Genomic DNA, 24,049 nt, shown 5'->3' on the forward strand with positions numbered 1-24,049 from the left:
ATACATACACACACCAACACACAGGACCAGAAGAGATCACAGGAGGTTTGAAGGTTTGAAAAAAAAATTATTTCATTCATTCATTATATATACCTAAATGTGTAACAAATAAATTAGGAAAATGAAAAAAAAATAACCAACATTGATGATGAAAATGATCAGTGAAGAATCTCGAGACGAGATTCACATTCACTATTCAAAGCCATCATCATCATCATTTTGGAGAATAAAATGAATTTTTTTGTTTTGTTTTTTTTTTAATTATCACATTTGTTTCTGTTAATTGGATTAGATTTGAGAATTTTAATCACACACATACTCTCACTCACTCTCTCTTGCTCTCTCTCTCTCTCTCTCACACACACACACACATCACTCTCATTCTGTCAATCTGGCACAATGATTAAAGAATTTTTTGAATTCTGTTTTTTTTATATGCAAAAAAAATTGGCAGCTTTCATATCATTATTTGAAATTTTTTTTTTTCATGGTAATATATCACACTCACTCACACTCACACACAAGCACACAAACATACAGATAAATCTCACATACAATTTATATTCTAATTATCTCTCTCTCTCACTCTCACACTAACACTCACACAATTATACATACCTTTATTAATTCATCGTTTATGAATTAACAAAGGTATGATTAAAATTTAAATGTGGTGTAATTAATTATGTGGGAGGGGGTGTTGTAATTTCAATGTCATTGTTTTTCTGTTATTGTTGTTGTTGTTGTTTCATCAGTATTCATCAAATGTATGCCTGTATATATGTGTGTGTGTGTGCATGTTTAAATTGTATTAATTAATTTTTGTATAAATGTTTATAACAATTTCTTTGTAAATGTTTCATGTATTTTGATAGATTTTATAATCAATTCACTTGTATCATATTGTTGTAATCAAACTTTTTTTTGACAATGTTGATCGATGAGATTTCTTTCTTTCATTATTGCCATCAATGATGTTGTTTCATTGTTGTTAAAAGACAGATAAATTTTGTTGCCAACATGCAGTATGATTGATTATTAATATAAGGATATGGATTGAGATATTTATTCGGAATTGATCGATCAAATGTCATAATTTCATCATTCTGTGGCAAAAAAATAAGAAATGAATAATTTTTGTAAATAAATTATTCTGAAACATTTTTGTTAACATAATCATGATCAAAATGTTTCATTTGTAAAACATGTGGTATCATTGTCGTTTTGGTGGACGAAACATTTTCATTATCGACATTAATTATTCCATTACTATACATTGTAAAGAAATAGGAATGCAACAATTGGTTACCCATTTTTATTGCCCACTTATGAGAATGTCAATTATGACAAACACATAAGAGTACTTATTGTTTATAAAAAAATGATGATTGATTTATATATGTAAAACTTACCAGGAAGCGGTAGCTGTATTATGTTGAATCTGAGCATTTCCAAACATTTGCTGTTCCGTTGGATTCAATGTTTGTTGGCCACTTTGTTGTAAAGTTGTTAATTGTGATTTGACACGTTTAATTTCACGCAAAGCAAAGGCAATGGTGCTACGAACTTTATTCGATTTTGAACGTTTACCACGAGCAAGCATTTGCTGTACTTGAGGCAATTCACATAATGTTAACATATCGGCACCAAATACATTGGCTAAATCGCCAATTAAACCGGCAGCCGATGATATAATGCTATCAGGTAATTCTTCCCATCGACTTGCAAGTGTCATTAAAAATTGATTGATGAGCAGAATATGTGGCTGTAAAACTTGAATACATTTAGGATTTGGTCGTTCTTCATCGCCTTTTAATGCTTGTACAATGCCAGTATAGGCAAGTAGAATGGAATCCCAAAGATCGTTCAGATAATCTACAAGCTCATAATTGACATGATTACAAGAATTTGCTTTTGGCATTTGTTGAACGCTTGTGTTGACCGCATCGACCAATGTTTGTAAGACATGATTCAAATATTTTTCGAATTTAAATCCAATCGCCAAAGCAATGTCACCGAAAACTTTCAATACTTCAGATTTAACTTTTGGAATCAGATTACTTTGAAGAACTTCGGTTAAAACAACAATCAATTCATCGGAGAATTGAGCAATGTCATTTTTTAACGAATGACATAGATCCGAAACGATACCAATGGAAATCGAGCAAAGCTGAGAATTCTGATAGCTTTTCAAACCGAGGAATAGATAATTTTTAAAAGTTGGCAAATAATTTAAAAATCCTTTTTCCAAAACTTCGGCCAATGTACCTGCCACAAGCAATGCATCTTCACTTACATTACCAGTTTTTGCTATTATCAAAAAGAAAAAAAAATTATAAAATCAATGTGAAAAAAATTAAATAAAACTTACAACTAAATCCAAGAATATGGATCATTGCAGTCATGATAGCATCGGATATTTTAGGACCATCTTCAGGAATCATTTTTCGTAACACAGATTGTAGTGCCGAACAAAGTAACGATTGTAATTCCAATAGATTTTGATCCATGTTTCCCGTATTCTCCAAAGAAACAAACGAACGATTTAGACGATCCAAAATGATCATTGTTGTTTGCCGTACAATTTCATAACAATTTTGTGGACTATTTCTTATCATTTCCATTATGGCTTCGTATGCCGATGAACGTAGATTGTTCATCAAAGCATCCGGTCTTTCGGTACATTGAAGTAAATGATTTATGATATATTGAAAATATTCAGACAATGCATTTGATCGTGGATTTTCATCCACACCTTCTGCATTACATGCAATATCATTGGCACTTTCCGATAATGAATTGAATGCCAAACATGAATGAACTGCAACACGTGGTTCAGATTCAAGACTTTTGATCAAGACATCCACAACTAATTTTAGTATATCGGGCTTGAAAATTACTTCGGACACTTGTTGACAAATGACTGATAGCACCCACATGGTAGTGTCACGAACACAGACAGAATCGTCTCGAGTAAAATTTATAACCGTAGGTAATGCTTCCGTTACAATTGGTATTAATTGAATCTGTGATGGGCCTTCCAGTATTGAACCTAAAGCCATCATGGCTGCTTCACGATGATGCCAATCAGGACTGCCGATATTTGATACAATAAAAGGCAATACAAACTGTGGAATATCATCGCCAGTACAATTAGCTAACAATGCTAAACAGACTGATGCTGCTTTACATGGATTCCATTCATCTTCATCTGAATCTTCTTCTTGTTGTGTTAATAATTTAAATATAAATGGAAGCAGAAATTGTAGTGCACCTTTTGCATAAAATTTGGATGTGCGTTGTGGTGGACGACCTTGTTCTTGGGCATCAATTGCTTCATATTGTAATTCAATCTCTTCTTCGCATACATTCGACCAAAATTCGATACCTTGTAAGCAAATATTGGGATGTGAACTTTTAATTGCTTGCATTGTGATTGGAAACAATGCCACACGCATATAGTGTTCCATATGTTGATAGAATAATGACATTATTTTCACCAAACATTGTAATGCGGCCACCTGAACATTGGGATCCTGACATTGTGTTGCTTCACAAACCACTTGCATTATATAATGTCTTTCATTTTCTGTATCAAAATTTGCTTTAATATAATCCAACGAATTCAACAAAGCAGTTGTGGCGGTCAATTTAACGGCATTGGATGGTTCATCTTTACGCATATTATTTACAATAGCCGTCAACATTTCATTCGATTGTCCCACTAATAATGAAGGATTAACCTCTTGACGAATATAACCGATTGCTTCCAATGTAGCAACTTTTTTTTGTTCATCAACATCTGGTCTAGTTGCATTATCTGTTAATAATTTGATCAAATCTGGCCAAAAATTGTGCATCAATTCAATGGCGGCTATGTATGCAACACATTGTGATGATGCTGATGGACGACCAGTTTCGGTGCCAAGACTATTGATGACATTAATTTTAATCTGATCACGACATTCTTTTGGTAACGATAACCATTGTTGCTGTAGACGTGTTCTTTCTGTTTCATCTTTTGATGTTAGCTGATTTTTGAGTTGAAGACCGGCCAACATACGAACATAGCCATTGATTTTTTTATTGACCAAAACTTCTGATAATGATTTGAGATATTCGGGCTGTAAGAACAAAAATAATAAATAATGAAAATCGATCAATATAAAAATATAACTTACCAAATTTGAGCGACAAAATTGTTCCAACAAATCATAAGCTTGTCGAATTTCATTTTGGTCTGTAATAATAACGAAAAATTAAATATATAAAGAATGGATAAAATTTCTAAATACAAACCTTGAGAGATGGCTTTCTCAAGAATCTGAAGAATAGTCATTGTTCGTAAAGTTTTTGTTGAATTCGAACAAAAAACCGATAAAATCTATTCTATTCTATTATGACGCTTGTATTTATTAAATTAACAAATTGTCAAAAATGACTCTAATGATTGAAAAAAATTTCCTTGATTTAATTAGTTAAAAATTAGTTTAAAACAATAGTATCGAAAAATATGAATGGTATGATCGATACCACGTTGTTTTTGTCATAAGCCGGCAACCAATATTTCTTCTAAGTTATTATGATGATAATGATGGTGATGATGGAAGAATGCGAAAAAAAATGCCGGTGATATATAGTTATATGAAGTTGGAAGAAAAAACGCCTTATATATTGATTATAATTAATCAATCAATTAAATGAAACACAGAAAAATATTATTATTATTTTTTTTTTTTTTTGAAAACACTACAAAAATTAATGATGATGATGATGATGAACAATAATACAAGTAAAATGAAAATGGAAAAAAAACGTTGGACAGAAAAAAGGCGGATAAGACGTAAAGATGAAACAAAACGAGCTAATAACGGCCAATTTTTTTTTAAGCGAGTAATAATAAAGAGAAAAAGAAAATGAGCGCTATCACATCGTCTCAATGCCACAACACACACACACACATACATTCTATCCATAAATTCATAAACATTGTTACGTCATTTCATCTATGAACATCTCATATTATGATTAAAAAATTATTTTTTTTTTTCAACAGGCCACGCAAACATTTTTTTTCTGTGATATTCATGATCAATAATAATACAACACATCATCAATTTGAACTGAACATTCAAAATTTTTAATTTTTATTTTTAATTCCCAACTTTAATCATCAAATAATCATCATGGTAAAAACGGAGAAAAAAATTACCTGCCATTTTTTTTAAATTTTTCTGGGATTTCAATATGTGCATGCACACACACAATATAGTCTAATTCGATCGATCGATTTGTCGATCGATAATTCATAGTTCTTCATTGTTTTTTCTTTCTTTGTTTTGTTATTTGCATGCAATTCACATTGACTGAATTCTTTTCTTTTAATTCATTCGTTCATATCGCTCCCGAAAAGTTTATTTTAGAACTAAATTGTTCGAAACAGTTATATTTTTTTTCATAAAAATTGTATCGAATTTTGGTTTTCGTCTAACTTTTGTTCGATTTGATTTTTTAACATTATTTTTCTTTGTTTCAATACCAAATAGCCTGCTTCTCCAAGTTCAACATCTGTTGGTGCCGGCGGAAGATCACCAAGAGCAATGGGAGGTGGACGAGCAACTGGAGGTGGTGGTGGTGGTGGTACTGTTAGACAACGTCGTACCGGAACATCATCGGCTGCGGCAAGTGGCCGTTCAAGAGCAGCACAAAATACAACCGGAATGTGGCATTTCTATACGGATGATTCACCTGGTATCAAAGTGTAAGTTGTTTTTTTTTGGTGTTGTCCAAATTAAACAATTTTCTAACATAAACCTATTGTATTTGTTTTTCAATGATAATAGTGGTCCAGTTCCAGTTTTGGTCATGAGTTTGGCTTTTATTGCCAGCGTATTTATGCTTCATATTTGGGGCAAATATACTCGATCGGTTTAGAATTGGAACGAAAAAAAAGATTACAAAAAAAATTTTATCATCTGGACCAATTCATTTGATTTTTTTTCTCAATCCCTTTAATTTTTTTTTGGTTTAATTATGATGTTAAAATATTTTATGTGAACACAGAAAACAACTGAATGCTAAATGAAATAAAATTTATGTACAAAAAAGCGAGTTTTTTTCGATTTTTTTTCTGATGAATCAGTCAGATTATTATTATTTTTTTTTTTTGCAAAGATTCATACACCACCACCACTTCTTTCGACAGAAATTCTTGATTCAAGATTCAAAGCCTTTGCAAAACGATTATGAACGACAACACCGTTTTTGATACAACTCATCAATTCCAAATATTCACCAAATTCGATGCGACCATTTTGATTTAGATCCACTTCGGATAATATTAGATGTAAATCATCATCAGTAACTTTAACACCTTGATCCTGTGTATTATTAACAACAACAACAAAAAAAAATTAATTTGATTCACAAATTCAATTGATTCATTACTTACTTTTAATGATCTTCTTAGATCATTAATACCAATATATCCTTTACGATCTCGATCAAGTTCATGAAATCGTTTGCTCAATTGATTAATTTCATCTTTCGACATTGAAATTGGCAACTGTGATCGAATCATTTGATTAACACTGCGGCCCATTTCACTGTTAAGGAATTCTTTCGCATTTTTAAGCTCTTCTTCCTGTTGTTTTTTACCCCATTTAAGTTCTTCACTCATAATTTCAACGATACGTGGTAAAACCTCTTCAGTGGCTTGAACATTTAGGAAAGCTAGTCGTGTTCGACGTGCTATAACATCGACAGCCGTAGAAGCATATTCTCTTATGGCATAACGAACTTCGGCTTCAAGGTATGGAAATTCCGTATGTAATCGACGACCAACAACAGGCCATCTTTTTCCAGTAAGTTCAGCTAATCGTGCTACCGATTTAGCTTTATCACCATACGTGGTGGCCAAATGGATTGCAACATCTTCTTCAAGACCATAATCTTGAACTAAATTAATGTGCATAGTGGGTGTCCATCCTTGTCCACCTTCTAATTTTAGACCAAGTGTCATACATTTGCCTGCATGACCTAGGGTATCAGGATTATCATTGATTGCAGCATCAACAGCCTCTTCAGCCATTACTCTATAAGTTGTCCATTTTCCACCAGCTACGGTTACTAGACCAGAATTTTTACATACATCAATGATATGATTACGAGCAATTGATTCAGTGTTTGGTTTAGATGGATCTAATACCAGAGGACGTATACCAGCCCAAGCTGACATTACATCACCACGTCGTACATCGATTGTACCCGAAAGATAATGACGAATTTCATTCAATATGAATTGAATATCTTGTTCAGTCGGTGATGGATGATGAGTTACTTCACATGAACGATCAGTCGTTCCAGCAATGGTCCATTTTTCCCATGGTAAAAAGAATATAACACGACCATCACTAGTGGCCGGATCAAGTAATCCCATGCTCGATGGACTATAATATCCCGGTAATACAATATGTACACCGATACTTGGTTGACAGATTTTTCTCTGTGTTGAATCGCTCATCTGGCGAATTGAATCGGTAAATGGACCTGTAGCATTAATAATAACTTTAGCCTGTACATCCCATTCTTCATTTGTCATTTGATCTTTCAGTCTAGCTCCGATTAATTTTCCAGTTTCAGGGTCTTTTCGTAATGAAACTACAGCCACATGATTAGCGACGGTAGCACCATATCTTGCAGCACTTAATGCTATAGCAATATTCATACGTGCATCATTATGTTGACCATCATAATAAACAATGGCACCTTTCAATGATTCGGATTTTAACATTGGAAACAATTCTAATGCATTCTTTTTCGAAAGAAAATAGCTTGATTTAAGATTACGACTTCCGGCAACAAAATCATAGGCTTTAATTCCAACCCAAAAATATGGTACTTGCCACCATTTATAAACTGGTAACATGATCGGCAATGCTGATGATAGATGTGGTGCTATATCCAACAGGTTGGCACGTTCTTGTAACTGTAAAAAAAAAAATTTAAAAATATTCGTGAAAATATTCAATTCAAATTGTAGAGAATAATAAAATGGATGCTTACAGCTTCTCGAACCATATGATATTGATCATAATCAAGTTTTAGGATTGCCTTTTGAAGATAACGAACACCACCATGAATTAATTTTGTTGAACGACTAGATGTACCGGATGAAAAATCATCCAATTCAACTAAAGCGGTAGACAAACCACGTGTAGTTGAATCTAACGCTACACCACAACCGGTTGCACCACCACCAATAACAAGAACATCGTAAATTTTATTTGGTTCTTTTAATTTATTCAACATATCCATACGACTTGGCAATATTTTCAATGGTATTAATTTCTTTTTTTGTTCTTCAAAATCATTTTGCTGTGTATCGGCAACAACATCTCTCTAATGATGAAATAAATAAATTTTCAACAAATAAATAAATAAATAAACAAACAAGAAAAAAAAACCTGATTAATAAGACGATAACCGGCATAGCCAACAACACCGGTTCCGGTTGTATAGAGTAGAATCTTTTTTATTTGTAATCTTGAAAAATTACCGGTTGCCATTATTGTAATATGTGTTGTTTAAAATTTCGATATATAAAAAAACAAATGGTAGAATAAATTCAATTTTCGGCGGTCTTTTGCAAAAATTTTCGAAAAAAAAAATAAAGAAAAAGATAAAATTATCATCATAATAAAATATGAATGAATAAATTATTTATGATAATCACCCTTTGATAATTTTTTGCTGAATTGATCATCATTATTCTATAAAATATCTTTAATCGAATGTCAAATATCTAGTGTTTTTTTGTGTTGTTATATTCGTGGTGTATATGTGTTTATGAAAAAGTTTTTCAATGTCATCATCATCATCATCAAGCGAACAGACAAACCAACAAACACACTTATTATAATCAAGACATACACATACACACACAACCAAACATAAATAGATTTTTTTTTCTTTAAATTAATGAATTGGAATGAAAACAAATAAAACGTGAAACATTTTCTAGCAGTTGTGAATGATGAAATAATTGTGTTATTAGATATTGATGATGCTATATAGTAGAGTATTTTCATCATGCCCGTTACAGAATCTATATAGGAAAAAATCATTGCTATGTTGAAAAAAGGTGAAATATATCATATATCATATTCACATTCACATTCACATTTATATTATTATTATATATGAAACACAGTGATTTCCAACCAAATTTTTTTTTGTTGTTGTTGTTGTTACAAACAAAATTGAAATTTTCAACATTGAAAACAAACATTCAAATCAAATTAGATTTTTGTTTTGTTTTGTTTTTCATCCATTTTTTTTATTACAAAATTCACACTTCAATTCAAAAATAAATTAATCAAGAATTGTTTTTTTTGAATTCATTGCTTGTATAAATGAATATAAATGTGTAGAGAAAATATTCACGACGTATTTTTTTTTTTTTTTGTTTGTTTTTGTTTCATACCATTCCACTATTTATATATTATTTTTCATGAAGAAAAAAAATCACAGCATTTTGTAATAGATAAATTGGGCATATTTTTTTTCTCTTATTTGTTTCAAAAAAAAAATTAAACAATTGTGATTTATAATGTAGGTTCCCCAAGTTAATTTAATTTTGATCACATATCCTCTTCGGTTGTATTTGAATCAACAGGATATTCTGAATCAATTTCTTCATCATCTTGTTCAGCATCTTCTTCTTCATCGACTTCGTTATCAATTAATTCATTAATTTCGGCCATATCTATGCGAAAAAAAAATTTGAAATTTTCATTTTCTTTAAAATTATAAAATAATCAAATAAATACCGATTGATTGTTCTAAGGAAATATTGCTATAATTAATTGGTCCAGTAATATAGGTACTTCGTTGTGTAAATGGCGTTGTTGTCGGTGTTGAACTCATTTCTGATGATGTATCTATATGGCCTGTATGTACGATAAATTCTTCAGGTGATGTCTGATTTGGTTCAGTAAATTCTTTATGCTGATTGGCTGATCCTTTTGGATCGATATGAACGGCCCATGAAAAATTTAATAAAGCAAGATGTGTTTCACCACGAATCTTATGTATCTAGAAAATTTTTTAATAAATTAATTGATTGAAGAAATGATTATTTTTTTTACCACAAGCAACAAAACTTACTCTTCCAATCAAAAAGAATATCAACGATTCTTTAGGTACCATAGTTTTAAGTTCTTCTAATTCAACTAATGATTGATCATATTCTTCCATGTGGAAACGAATCAAAGCACGATTATATTTGATAATAACATTTTGCGGATCAATTTTTGATGCTTCATTTAAAAGATGAATAGCATCACGAGATTTTTTCAGATGATACAAAATAAGGGCCAAATGACACATCAATAATGGATTATTTGATGATATGTCCAAAGAACGTTTATAATTCTGATATGCTAAATCATATTTTTCTTGTTTATAATAGATTAATCCAATACCACACCAGGCATTATAATGTCTTGGATCAATACGTGTTGCATTCACAAAACAAGACATTGCATTATCCAATTCATCAGCTGAAATTAATTCATGACCTAATAAGGTGTATGCATAAGAAAAATTTGGATCCACCTGAATGGCTCGTTTTAAGAATTTGATCGATATTTCATGATCTTTTTGTAATGAAAAACAATTGCCAGCAACGCACCATGTTTCCGGTGCTAATTTATCAAATTGAATTAATTCTTGTGATAGGCATGATAATTCGAGTTCTTTTTGTAAATGCCATAATGCTGTACTATATGTTTCAAGACCTTGTAATCGATATGGTTCAATTTGACGACAAGTTTTAAAACAACTTATAGCATCATCATGTGCACCCATCTCAAAATGACATCGGCCAATCATTGTGAGTACAAATCCAGTATTATAATGATTTAAAGGTAATTTCTTAAAACATTCGATTGCTTCACGACAACGGTATTCGGCTAAACGTTTATAAGCGATAGCAAATTTTTTAATCAATTCAAGCAAACCATTTGCTGATGAACGTTCTGCGTTGATACCCGTTTTTGTTACATCGAATGAAATATCTAAAAAAAAAATAAAACAAAACAAAACATCAGATTTCATTAGTCAGTATCGTATTTGAATAATTGACAAACCTTGTAAAGTGGAATCATTTTCATTATTATTTTGTTTGACTATTTTTTGACTTTTATCAAATGATATTGTACGACGACATCGTTTGACAGGTGTAACTCGCCGATCAACAACAATCTTTTTTGCCGATGTAGAATTTTCCTTTATTGAACGTGTATCTGAATTAATAAGGCGACTACTACGACGCGTTAGTTTTGATGGTAAATTATTTGTCGTTACTGGATTGACCACTAATGATTGTTCATTGTTATCAATAAGCATTTGAGCATCTTGCTGATTGGATTCTTTACGACCTAGACATCCATGTTTATTATCAACTTTTGTATTTGTTATAACATTATTATTTCTGTTCAATAAATTTACTGATTCTTGATCAAGACATAAAACACCGAATGAATGACCAGATGATTCAGTTTGATTATTGTGATTACGATTTGAACCAAGATTCGATGTTTCGATTAAAACCTGTGAAGACGGATTTGTATGATTTTGAGTATTGAATTTACGACCATTTCTTGCAATATTTTTTGTTGGTGCTAAACAAGTCATCATTTTCCATTGGCCATCCGATTCCGGAGTAATAACATCAACCTTGTTTGATAAAGGTGATTGTTTTCAATATGGCATATGGTGTGGATAATTCGATTCGATTTTTGCTATTATTTGATGATGGTTTTCGTATTTCTGGTGTGACAAAATAATGACTAGTATCTTCATTTGAAGTCTTATTATGATCGTTGTTTGTTGCTGTTCTTGTGGAAACATCATCAGATGATGGTATCATATTAATCTGCGATGAATTGAATAAATTTATCAATGGATTTGTGCCACATGTAAATTTTAAATCCAAATTATCCAAATTAATTAATTTATCCGTATCAACTTTGGACGGATCGATTTGTAATAATTTTTCAATTGAATACCATAGGAACGGATTTAATTTTAAGCTTAATGTATAATAATGAATAGCGGCTTTTGTATCTTCTAACTTATTGAATAATTGTCCCAATAGTTGTGCCACAAACGATGCATTCTCACCATAAATACGGATTAGATCTTCTTTTGGAAATATTTGATCAGAAAGTGGGTCAACATTTATTGGTTCGAGTAAAATATTGGTCGCTTCTTCTATTTTACCCAAATGAAAACAACATTTTGCTCGCAAAAAATGACAATTCGGCGATTTATGTGGATTATATTTGTTACGTGAAAGAATAGAATGGGCAATATTGTATTTACCCGAACGAAAATAAGCCGTGGCGAGTATGAATAAATTTTCTTCAGTGTTCACTATAAACAATCCGCAAATGTCAGAATTTAATGATCAAAGAAAAAAAAACATTTTGTTCAAAAAAAAACTCACCCTCGGCATAAAGACGTTCTGAAAGAAAAATTGCATCTGCATAGGAATAATTCTCCAAGGCAAAAAATATTGTTGCCTATAATTATTAGAATGAATTAAAATCTTTTTATTTACAAAGTCAAAAAAAAAATCATCAGAAAAAATACCTTGATTGGCTCCTGTATGAACATGATAAAATGGATAAGTGATCACTTTCACTATCAATTTAGTTAAATTTGGATTATAATGAATATAAAAAAAAGAAAATTCTGATGACACTGATGATCAATTCGGCATGGGAAAAATATTAAAACGAATAAAAACAGAATTTTGATTTTTTGAATTGAAAAATAACTCAGTTTTATAAACAATTCAATTCAAAAAAAAAAAAATAATGGGCATTGACTGTTCGACAAACACAACACACACACACACACAATTCAGTGGGGAGAGGAGTTGGAAAAAAAATAACGAGCTTATTCGGCGACTATTTACACAGTATAGGCACTATTATTGAAGAGAAATATTGACAATTGCAAAATTTTTTCCTGATAAAAAAAAACTTTCCGATTTTTCCTCCTTGTTATAGTTGAAATGATGAATAATTTGAATTGATCAAATCGAATTGATTATGAAAATTTTATACAATGGAATTTGGTTTCAATTTTCTGTCATAAAAATTTAATCAATCAAATTTATTAAAATGAAGAAATTTTTCGCAAATCAAAAGGAGGAGTTTATTGAAAAGAAATACAGTGATACTTTAATTAACGATGACAATTTGTATCGATAAATGACAATGTTAAATGATTGACTTACAACTAAATCTCATAGATATATGATTTATCTATGCCGGGCCATTGTTAATCAAGACATCCATCGTTAATTAAGGTATGATATTTTTCACTTTTTGCTTTCAATTTATCATCATTAATCAAAGTAACACTGTAAAAAAAAAATTTCAATCACGTGATATCCATCCATGAATATGTGAGAAAAATACGCTAAACACAAAGGTGAAATGTACATATATACACAAACTGAAAAATAGGGAGAAAATTGAGCTCATGAGTTTTTCTTCTTATCAATTTATATCACCATCATCAAATAAATGGTGATGATAATACGTCTTGTTAATGTATTTTTTGTTGTTGTTGTTGTTTTTGTTTTTTGTTCAAGGATTTAATTTAATTTTTTCATCTTAATTCAGAATTTTTCAATTTCAATCATTTTCAAGATCAATTTTTAAATCGAATGTTTGTTCCTGTATTGTTGTTGTTGTTGTTGTTGTATAATCATCAATACCAGCATTAGTCATATCAACCAGTTGTAAGGTCATTATACCTTAAGCGGCTGAAAATACAATACTACCTCAAAACCATTAGCCTAATTCATTCATAACCGGAATTTTTCATTCATACAATAATGATAAACTGACCTATCTGATATCAATATAATATAATATATTGTGTGTAGGTGTATTATCTCTTCCTTGTTACATTCGACATCTATTCTGATGGTTGATTTTGATTGATGTGTGCTTGTTGTTTTCTGGTTAGCTTTTGGTTTGTGTGTGTGTGTGTCTCTATTACTATGTGTTCATGAACGTCAATTCTTCAAATCAGGAAAAAACTGGCTTTTCCTCATCATCAACATTATTCGCTGCTATAACAAATACATCGTACAACCAAATCTGAGCAACGACAATTGCAATGCTCATCAACCAAAACAATTCATGAATTGTTTGCCTGTGTGTGTGTGTGTGTGTTCGTGTATGTTTTTGTCAATTTCATAATGATAATTTTGTTTTTAATCCATCGATAATGTCAAACATTTTAGATCATCATACAAATGATTATAATAATCGTACAACAATTGTGATAAAATCAAAATCAGATGAATCATTGAAGAATTTATCAATAGCCATCGATAATGATCAAGAAGATTTTGATGGTAATGATCATGATAATAGAAACCAGTTTATAATCAATGAATCATCATCATCATCATTGAATAATAATGATGAAGATAATCTAAAGTTATTCGATCAGCAACAAGTTCTATCATCACCGAATACAACTACTGACCTTTATAATAATAATAGTAGAAATAAACCTTATCTATCGACATCATATTCATTTCCCGGTGTTAGAGATTATCTTTTATTCGGTGATTGTACTAATAATACTACTACAACAGCCATTAGTTTTAAGGATAGATCGACAACGACAACACCATTGACGAATCTATCCGATTCATTTGCACAATTATATCTACCGAATTTTGCCCAACATATATCGACAACAATCATGAGTGGATTAAATTGGATCAATCAGATTAATGCTGCCACATTGTTTCAAAATTTTTGGACATCATCTGGATTTTTTCGTCGTCGATTTTCATCATCATCATCATCGACAGTATCGTCATCATCATCCAACACAAATAATCATCATTCAATTGCACAACAATCTAATAATCAAAATGTAGATGATCTTACTTATAGACAATATAAATTTGCTAAAATTTTAAATGGAACCATACGATTACATACGTTGAAACCATCTGAATTGATTGAATTGTCAAGTTTTGGTCTTGTAGAATTAGACACTGATGTTGAACCTGGTATTGGACATGAATTTCAGGTATTTTTGATGACTTGAAAAATGTTTATGTTTATCATTTTGATTGACATTTTTCTTCTCTTTAATTTTTTTTCTCGTTTGTTTTGTAAACATAAATTAACATTATAGCGATATGAAAATGATAAAGCAACTTGGTGTGATAGTTGTGGTGAATTTCTCTTTCCACCAGTTATGGATGATATTAATAATAGCGGTATTGGTGATTCAAAAACAAAACAATATAATAACAACAACAACAACAATAATGATGATTATGATGTTGATGTTGGGCCAAAGAATATTGCCGCTTCTACAACCAAAACGACAAAAACATCAGTATCCGTACAGGCCGATCATTTACTACGTACTTATTTTCAATGCACAAAATGTAAATATGTATGCCATTGGAAATGTCTTGATTTGATAAGAATCGATTGTCGACAACATTCACCACAATCAACAATGATTCCTTCGTCCAATAATGATATGGCAAAATCCGGCGAAATTGATAGCAATAATAATAATAATAACAATATTGATGATGAACAAAAAGATGATCAAAATATTGCCGATATTATTTCAATTACGAACAGTATCGATAGCTTTGATGTTGAAAATAATCAATCAACATTTTCAACGGAAACTTCATTCGCTGATGATAGTGATGATGAAAGTTCAGAGACAACAACGACAATGACCACTAGCAACAATAGTATGACATCCGTATTTAATAATGATGATGATATTAATAGCAAAAATGAAAATATTGAATGCAAAAAAATTCAATCTGAAAATAATAATGTAAATCAACAAACAGCAGCTGTTGTAAATAAATCATCTATCATCGAATCGTATCTGATAACACCAAGAATCATATTGGATTTACGGGCCAAAATTCTTAAATATAATGAACGAGTTCGAAGTCGAGGATCCGGATTAGGTATCACATTGATCGATGAAGAACGTTGCCTATTTCGTGGTTTTCTACGTGTACACATGAATCTAACACGACCGATTAATGTAATTGCTGGTAAACGACCACCATCCATTTATGATATTATAAATGAAGAAGAAAATAATCAAAATCAACGACGAACATTGACTAGTTTCTATATGCCACGTGATACAGTGAAAAATATTCATATTACCAGTGATAGTACTAGTCTACAGGTGATAAAAGCCATGTTGAAAAAATTCAAAGTTGTAGATAATCCACAGAAATTTGCCCTATACCTACGGCGACGATTTCCACAGGAAGAATTGAATAAAAATGGTGGTGATGAAGTTATCAATAATGATTTAACAAGAATATCTGATGACAATCAAAATGAAATGACAATCAGTAAATTTTTAAAGACAGCCGGTCATGAACATAGCCTCAAACGATTACATGATCATGAACGACCATTAATTTTGCAGCTAGAATTTGATAGTTTTGCATATGGCTCTGTTGATATTGTTTTACAAGAAAATGATAATGCCGATATTGCATGGGATGCATTCGAAGTACCAGAGTTAAGAAATTTTCTTAAAATTCTTGAACGTGAAGAAGGTGAACATTTGGAACATGTGAAGAACCATTATCATGAAATGCATCGTATATTAAAAGCATTGATTGATTATGAAGAAAGTAGATTATTGAAAAATTCCAACAACAACAACAACAATAATAATAACAATACCGGTAATCAATCTGATGATAATAATATTTTAACTGTAACCAGTTGAAATGATTTTATTTTGGTAAATAATAATTGTCCATCTATCCATCCAAAATGTTGTAATTTTTGTTAATTGTTTGAAATATATTTTTTTTTGCTGAATAATATGTATCACAACATACACACACATACACACAACATCAATTATCAATCTGATCAAATCAAATGTAAAACAATGGAAATGAATTTTTTAAAAAATAAAAATAAAAATTTATTTTGTTTTAAAAATCCGGAAATAAAATTTTTAAAATTTAGATTGGAAGACATTTTTTTTTATACAAAAATTTACAAAGATTTTTTTTTTTTGTTCTGATATTTATGAACATCACAATCATATGTGAGAGCGACATTTTTGTTTTCCATTTCGAAATGCGCAAACTCACACATTAGTTTATTGGCGATGATTCGTTTACTCCTCTTTTACATCAATCCACCATGTTGTTCAAAATGTCGCCATGCAAGGCAATAGTGTGTGTGTTTACTTGTGTGTGTAGAGGTATATATATAAAAAAAACCAACAAAAAAAAAATCCTGGTTTGTTGCTTAGATATTTTATAGTTTTTTTTTTTTTTTTTTACTTATGAACAACAACATTTTATTTGGCCCAAAATGATTACTTCATCATGAAATGAATTTTAAAAAATTTATTATTATATGATGACCATATGATTTTTGGTGACAATTATTATAATAATGAAAATTGTTTTTCAACCTTTAATCAAAAAAAAAAAAAAAAAATTAATGACAAATGATGTTAACTTTTTTCCAACCAAACCATTATCATCATCGATTTTTAATGTTCGATAAATGAATAGAATTTTTTTTTTCATCTCCACTCACCAAAAAAAAAATCGCCATTTTTCATTTTGTATATATACAAATCATCATCATTCATAAATAAACAAATGTGAAAATTTTTTTCAATTTTTTTGAACCATTAGTGTATGTCAGCCATTTGATGCATTTATTCTAAAAGAAATGATTTCTTCAAGTTTTTTATATATTCATTATATTATTCCATTGTGATATTTGTTTTTAAATCGAATTTTTTTTTTTTTGAAAAAATTGGCAAAAAAAAAATTCAATATGACCACCTTGTTACGTCCTATATGAATGATTTTATGGTTTTCACATTTTTCCCTTTTCATCATCATCATCATTTATTAAAACGCCATTTTTCTCACGAACAAAATTATTTTCAATTTTTATCCATCGATTTTTTTTTGTTGCTTATAATTATTGATTCTATTACCAAAATAAAGCTAAATAGTTGCTAACAGAAAATAGTTATCATCATTAAATATTAAAGTGAAATAAAGTGAAAATGTCTACGTCTGTGTTTGATCCAAATCAACCATCCACATCACAACAGCATTTTGAGCAATCATCATCATTATCATCATCGTCATCAACAATGGTTAAATTAATGAAACCGAAATTAAATCTATCCAACTATCGGCGACAAATTCGTAGTCGTCGTATAGCAGCAGGTAAATTCAATAAAACATCGAATGGAAAATTACGTAAATGGAAAAAATTGAATCTACGTCGTTGTGCAAATAATGATGAAGTTGATTTACATAAAGTGATTTATTCATGTTCATATCAATATTATTCTGATGATTATTTAATGCGTATACATCAAGTATTAAGTAATGATCTTGATTATCATATTGGTTATCATAATATTGAACAGGAAATTTCATTGCCTACACATGAACAACATATTATCGATGAATTTGAGATAAATACTTTTGAAGATGTTCATGATTTTGAATTATATTCTAAACAGCAATCATTGAATTATATCGAGCATATGATTGAAAAACGACAACATGAAAAGATTCAGGATCAATTGGCTCAAGTTAGCTATGAAGAACCTAATCCTGATATTTTGCATGCTAGTTTTATTGATCCGTCACGTGTGGAAATGATATCCAAAAGAAAAGGTCGTCGTGGCGGAAATGATCAACCAGAATCGATAGCAAGAAAAAATCGATTAAATCGAAGCAGTACCGGTGATAATGATTCAGGTGATACATCATTTTATTCGGAAATATTCACTCGTACCTCTAGCCGTGGACGAATTATAAAACCGAAAAATCAAGATCAATGGCTATTGGATATGGAAGAATTAGATGCATTGGATGAAATTATGGATGCTTTCAATGAAAACAATCAACGTTTCGATAAGGTTAAATCAGCTAGTGAGGAGAATGAAAATTTACTACAATCGATAGAAGACCAACAACCGACAAAAAAATCACCGTCATTACCTTCTAGCTCTCAAATATTATCTCGGCCACAAGTATCAGATAATCAGCGATCTACACCATTAGCTGTTAGAAATCATTCAACATCAAGTAGCAGTTATTCACTATTATCACGTCCGAATAATCGTTCACTTTTAGCACAGCCATCAACCAGTCCAGCATGTCATGCAAAATCATTGCCATTAAAAACACATAATATACCATATAGTTTACCAATGAAAATGAATGGCGATAAAAAATCGATTGTTTTACAACATTCGACAAATAAAAAATTCGAATCATCTATTCCTTCACCGGAGGATTCGAAATTTACACCAATCGTACAATTAGAAGAAATTGATGCAAAAGATTCTGATGATCGATCTAATGATGAAAATCGGCCAGATAATGCAAACAATACGGATACCAACAATAATAATAAGTTGGAATTTCCATCGGATAAACTGAGTAATTTGCAGCCAGCAAAAGTATTTTCTCGTTTAACACCATTGGGATGGAAATCATTTCTCATCTGTCAAAATGATCCAACATTGTATGAATTTAATTATGTAAATCTAGGCCATGATCGAACCGTTTTCATCGATAAAATTCGAAAAATTGGCGAAAACAATGAATCGGAAAAGTCGAAAAATCAAAAATGTAAAAAAATGTCATTTTCATTTTCGGAGGTTCCATTTTTGCATCGTTTACAACAATCTGATAATGAATTTCGTTTGTATTTAAGTTCTACACCAATGTTGTTGAACATGTTGAATCGAGATAATGAAGAAAAAACTCGACAATTTCATGAGAAAGCTGAAAAATATATCAATATTTTAGGCCGATTCTATGAAAAACATTGTGAAAGACGAATGAAAAATGATGCTGAAAGAAATAGAAATCGACGAACAATATTACGTCGATGTATAATGAACGATGTACAAGAACAATATTCCTTTTATTCAGATAAACCATTTGATGAAGTTTGGAATACATATCCACGATTGGAAGTACAGAATAAATTGCAACCGATTCATACGGCAAATAAATCGATTCCCATCACGCCAAAATCAGCATTTCCTAAACCAATAACAGTAACATCATCATCATTACCAAATCCGATTTCAGTTAATACAACAATATCGAAACCTATCACAGTAACACCATCGATGACGGCAAAACTCAATTCCAATGGTCGAATACAATGGTATCGTAAGGAAATACCACCAATAAAATTGACAACACATCCAAATAGATCATCAGCTGGGACAGGAGCAGCAGCTGCAACGATTTCTGCTCAAGTTCAAAAGAATGGAAACAATATGAATCGTCCAGTTGTATGTAAAATTCCTAATAATGTTGGTTTCAAATTACATCAGGCTTCTGTTGATTTGAATAAGAAAACTATTCAGATAGTACCATCGAATATTTTTACAACAACGACAACAACAGTAACGAGTACACAGTCAACAACATCGAATGCGAAACCAATATCAGCCACTTCGAAACCAATAATATTTCGAGTTCAACCATCGGCATCATCGGTTATTAATCAAATTGTACAACAAAAACGATTAGCCGAAGATCAGCAACAACAACAACAACAGCAGCAGCCACCATTAAAAAAGATCAAGACTGAAATCGATGATGATGATGAAATTACAATTGTACATGAACATATTCCAAAAAAACCGATTAAATTGATTCAGGTATGTCAAGTCACATGTGTTTCTTTCCTTTTAAATTTCAAAATTTCTGTTTCTTCAAACAATAGGTACAACGAAAAATTAAAAAGCAGTCGATCACACCAAACAGCGTTATAAACGATGAGAAAAAAATTATCTCCATTGTGAAACGTTTTCCGCCAAAAAAACAGAGAATCGTTTCCAAAGTCTTATTGGTTTGTGCTTTTGCTGCTTTCATTAAATCAAGTAAGTTTATTTAAATCTGAATTTTTTTTTCTCAATCTAATCTTCTGTCTTTTTTTTCTTAAAAGAGAATAAAAATTTCAATCTTAGCAATGGTGTTAACAATGCTAAATTTAGTGATCAAAAAGTTAGTAAAAATTTATTTTTCAATTTTTTTTTGTTATCTAATCACATTTTGTTTTCACTTTCAGAGTCAAAATTGTATGAAAAATTTTATTGATAATATGGATTTGGATTAAAAACAAAAACATCTGGAAGAATTTATACTGAAATTATATTATTGTGATCAACCCCCTTCTTCCCTTTTCGCTAGCGAATCAATTAAAAAAAAAAATCTTGAAACAACAAAAGAAAAAAAAACTCAACTTTCAGCTCAAAATAATGGTTAATGAATTTATTTCAATTAGTGATATTCGATATTCGAAAATTATTGAATAACAATAAACATATTACTAATTATATATATCGAAAAAGGCGAAACAAAATATTGAAATTTTTGATCAATTGTTTATTGGATTTTTCTTTTTTTGTTCATTTTTTAATTTATTGCATTAAGTAATAAATAAAATAATTTTTCAATTCATAAATTGATCACATTTTGAAAATTCATTAATTTTGATTGGTTTTTTTTAAATCTGAAAAATAAAATTTTTTGTTCTTTTTTTTTACTTGGAGATTAATCAAAGAAAAAAAAATGTATTGGTTTTATCATCGAAATCTATTAAAACAGACACATATTGGTCCGGAAACATTTACCGGTAATACAACAACTGCTATACCATTATCATATATATCAAGTCAATTATTATCACAATTGGATGTAGCACGTACACAGATTATAACAATAATGTTGGATGGTGAACCAGATGCTACAAAAGATGAAAAAATAAATGAATTATTAACACAATATCTATCATCATTTCGTGGTTTTATCTATTTACCAAGTGAAACGACAACAATTAATGATCAGGCATTGATTAAATCCAATGATCCAAATAATCCGATTCAATGTCGTTCACCATTACGACGATTATTTCGTTTTAAATGGGAAGATTCTTGTGCCGAATTGAAAACATCGGCAAATGATTGTCTTTTTGAATTGACATCATTATTAACAAATTATGGTATATGGTTAATGCATTGGTGTCGTCATGTATCGTTAACATTACCAATGAATTATCTACCACAACATATTGTTATTATACAAAAAATTTTACGTCGTGCTGCTGGCCTCTTTAGATGTGTTGGACAATATTATCTACCACATCTTCCTGAACTACTTCGTACAAGATTTGATGGTGATCCAAACATAATCGATGCATATTATTTTCAATCACTTGCTGAATCATGGGAAATTTGGTTCATCAAATGTTTGATGGATATGTTAGAAAATCCCGATAATTCCGAAATAAACGTTCATGGTGGTCCAATTGAACCGAAATCCATTTCACAATTAGCATTGATTATTTCACATAATTTTCATCAAGCTTCTGAACGATTAAAAGCAGCTATGGCTGAATTAATGAAAAATAATTCGAATGAAAATGTTGTCTATTCACAATGGTTAACATATTTAGAAATGAAATTCTATTATTATCAATCATGGTATATGATTGCACAGGCATATGATCGATGGTTAAAAATGAATAATATTAATGATGATCATTTACAAGTGGCACGTGAAATTATCGAAGCAGATCGTTATCGTAAAATGGCTAAAGAATGTTGTCGAAAATATAATTCTAATCGCCGTAAACAATATGAAGATCGTATTAATAAAAATAGTTTTTTGACTGAATTACGATCATATATACAGATGCTAAAAGAACAGCTTCGTACAATGAAACGACCATCGATTGATTTCGAACAATTACCAACGGATTATCAGAAAGATATGGATGCAATTATTTATCAATTACCATCATTCGATGAAATTTGGAATGTTAGTTTATATGGGGAATTTGGTGTACATTTGAATAAAGAAGATGCAAATGCATTACAGACACAATTAAATCATATTAAAGAAGAACGACGAAAAAGTAAGTTAATAAGTGATGATTTTGATTTAAATATTCTTGATTCTCATGAGATACCTCAACACAAAAACACAGAAAAACCAACAAAATTACAGGCGTTAACTAAATGGTTGACAAATAAATCCAAAGAATTCATATCTACGACAACAAAAGGAGAAACACAACAAGAAAAGCAGCAGCAGCAACAACAACAACAACAACGTAATATAAAAGTATCACAAATTGATTTAAAATCTCCGATCCCATATCGTGGTAGTGGGGTCGGTAAATCCACATCACCAACAACATCGAGACAAAATATCACACCATTAGCAGTTCCAATTGATGGTGGCAGCTTGGTGAATGAAAAAGTAATTGATGATAGTAAATCAGAAACTACGAAAACAAGTCGTAGGAAAAAAACTCCAGCGCCTAAACCACCAATTCTTACAGTGAAACCCAAACCATCACCACCACCACCACCACCACCGCCGCCTCCTCCTCTTCCAGGTAGAACTATAACAATTCCACCACCACCACCTCCTCCGCCATCGATGTCTCCAAAAATCGAGAGAAAAATTGAAGGAAAAACTCCGAAAGCAACAGTGATGAAACTACCGCTATCAAGTAATCAATTTCAACAGGAATTACGAGCACGTATTGAACAACGTGAAAAACGTCAAATAACCGGTGGTGGAAATGTATCACCATCAAGACCAAAACAGCAGCCAACACCAACATCACCAAAATTTAAACGACCACAATCACCAGTAGCCGTGGATATAGTGGCTGCATTGAAACAACGTATCGGTGAAATACGACAATCAACGTCGAGTAAAAGTACGGAAGATCCACCGACTAAAAGTAGTAGTGAATCCGATGCTAAATGGTTAAAATCTAATAAATAAATTTTAAATTTTGTTTTGATTTGTTGACAAAAATTTAAATTAAAAATTGATACAATAAACTTCCCGCTTTATTGGATGAAAATACGTTCCAAATCCACCCTATAGGATAGA

At 30.7% G+C, this 24,049-nt stretch overlaps 4 protein-coding genes across 6 annotated transcripts; 2 read left to right on the forward strand and 2 right to left on the reverse strand.

Moving 5' to 3' along the window:
- Positions 1-1,408: 1,408 nt before the first annotated feature.
- On the reverse strand, positions 1,409-9,156 carry LOC124499113 (glycerophosphate oxidase 1). The gene is given in 9 exon segments (XM_047062980.2): positions 1,409-2,310; positions 2,375-4,145; positions 4,148-4,240; positions 5,540-5,731; positions 6,183-6,380; positions 6,452-7,987; positions 8,065-8,400; positions 8,466-8,641; positions 8,735-9,156. Coding segments are annotated over 8 exon segments (5,130 nt in total). The 5' UTR covers positions 8,568-8,641; positions 8,735-9,156.
- Positions 9,157-9,533: 377 nt separating this feature from the next.
- Cdc27 (cell division cycle protein 27) lies at positions 9,534-12,796 on the reverse strand. The gene is given in 7 exon segments (XM_047054667.2): positions 9,534-9,766; positions 9,831-10,095; positions 10,168-11,078; positions 11,151-11,763; positions 11,765-12,438; positions 12,512-12,587; positions 12,658-12,796. Coding segments are annotated over 7 exon segments (2,688 nt in total). The 5' UTR covers positions 12,682-12,796; the 3' UTR covers positions 9,534-9,641.
- A 1,216-nt stretch (positions 12,797-14,012) lies between these two features.
- LOC124498703 (uncharacterized) lies at positions 14,013-17,076 on the forward strand. 3 transcript variants are annotated; one of them, XM_075728774.1, is made up of 3 exons: positions 14,013-14,262; positions 14,330-15,135; positions 15,244-17,076. In XM_075728774.1, exons 1-3 carry the CDS (start codon positions 14,226-14,228, stop codon positions 16,840-16,842), a joined length of 2,442 nt encoding a protein of 813 aa, XP_075584889.1. In that variant the 5' UTR covers positions 14,013-14,225; the 3' UTR covers positions 16,843-17,076. The 3 variants fall into 3 exon arrangements, with proteins under 3 accessions (XP_075584889.1, XP_046918455.2, XP_075584890.1); XM_075728775.1 differs by lacking the exon at positions 14,013-14,262 and having other exon boundaries at positions 14,374-14,492; positions 14,561-15,135; XM_047062499.2 differs by lacking the exon at positions 14,013-14,262 and having other exon boundaries at positions 14,314-15,135.
- Positions 17,077-17,220: 144 nt separating this feature from the next.
- Positions 17,221-23,985, forward strand: LOC124494404 (uncharacterized). The gene is made up of 3 exons (XM_047057569.2): positions 17,221-20,796; positions 21,746-23,054; positions 23,127-23,985. Exons 1-3 carry the CDS (start codon positions 18,160-18,162, stop codon positions 23,936-23,938), a joined length of 4,758 nt encoding a protein of 1,585 aa, XP_046913525.2. The 5' UTR covers positions 17,221-18,159; the 3' UTR covers positions 23,939-23,985.
- Positions 23,986-24,049: the final 64 nt, after the last annotated feature.

This window comes from Dermatophagoides farinae, chromosome 2 (genome assembly GCF_024713945.1).
Source record: "Dermatophagoides farinae isolate YC_2012a chromosome 2, ASM2471394v1, whole genome shotgun sequence".
NCBI lineage: Eukaryota > Metazoa > Arthropoda > Arachnida > Sarcoptiformes > Pyroglyphidae > Dermatophagoides > Dermatophagoides farinae.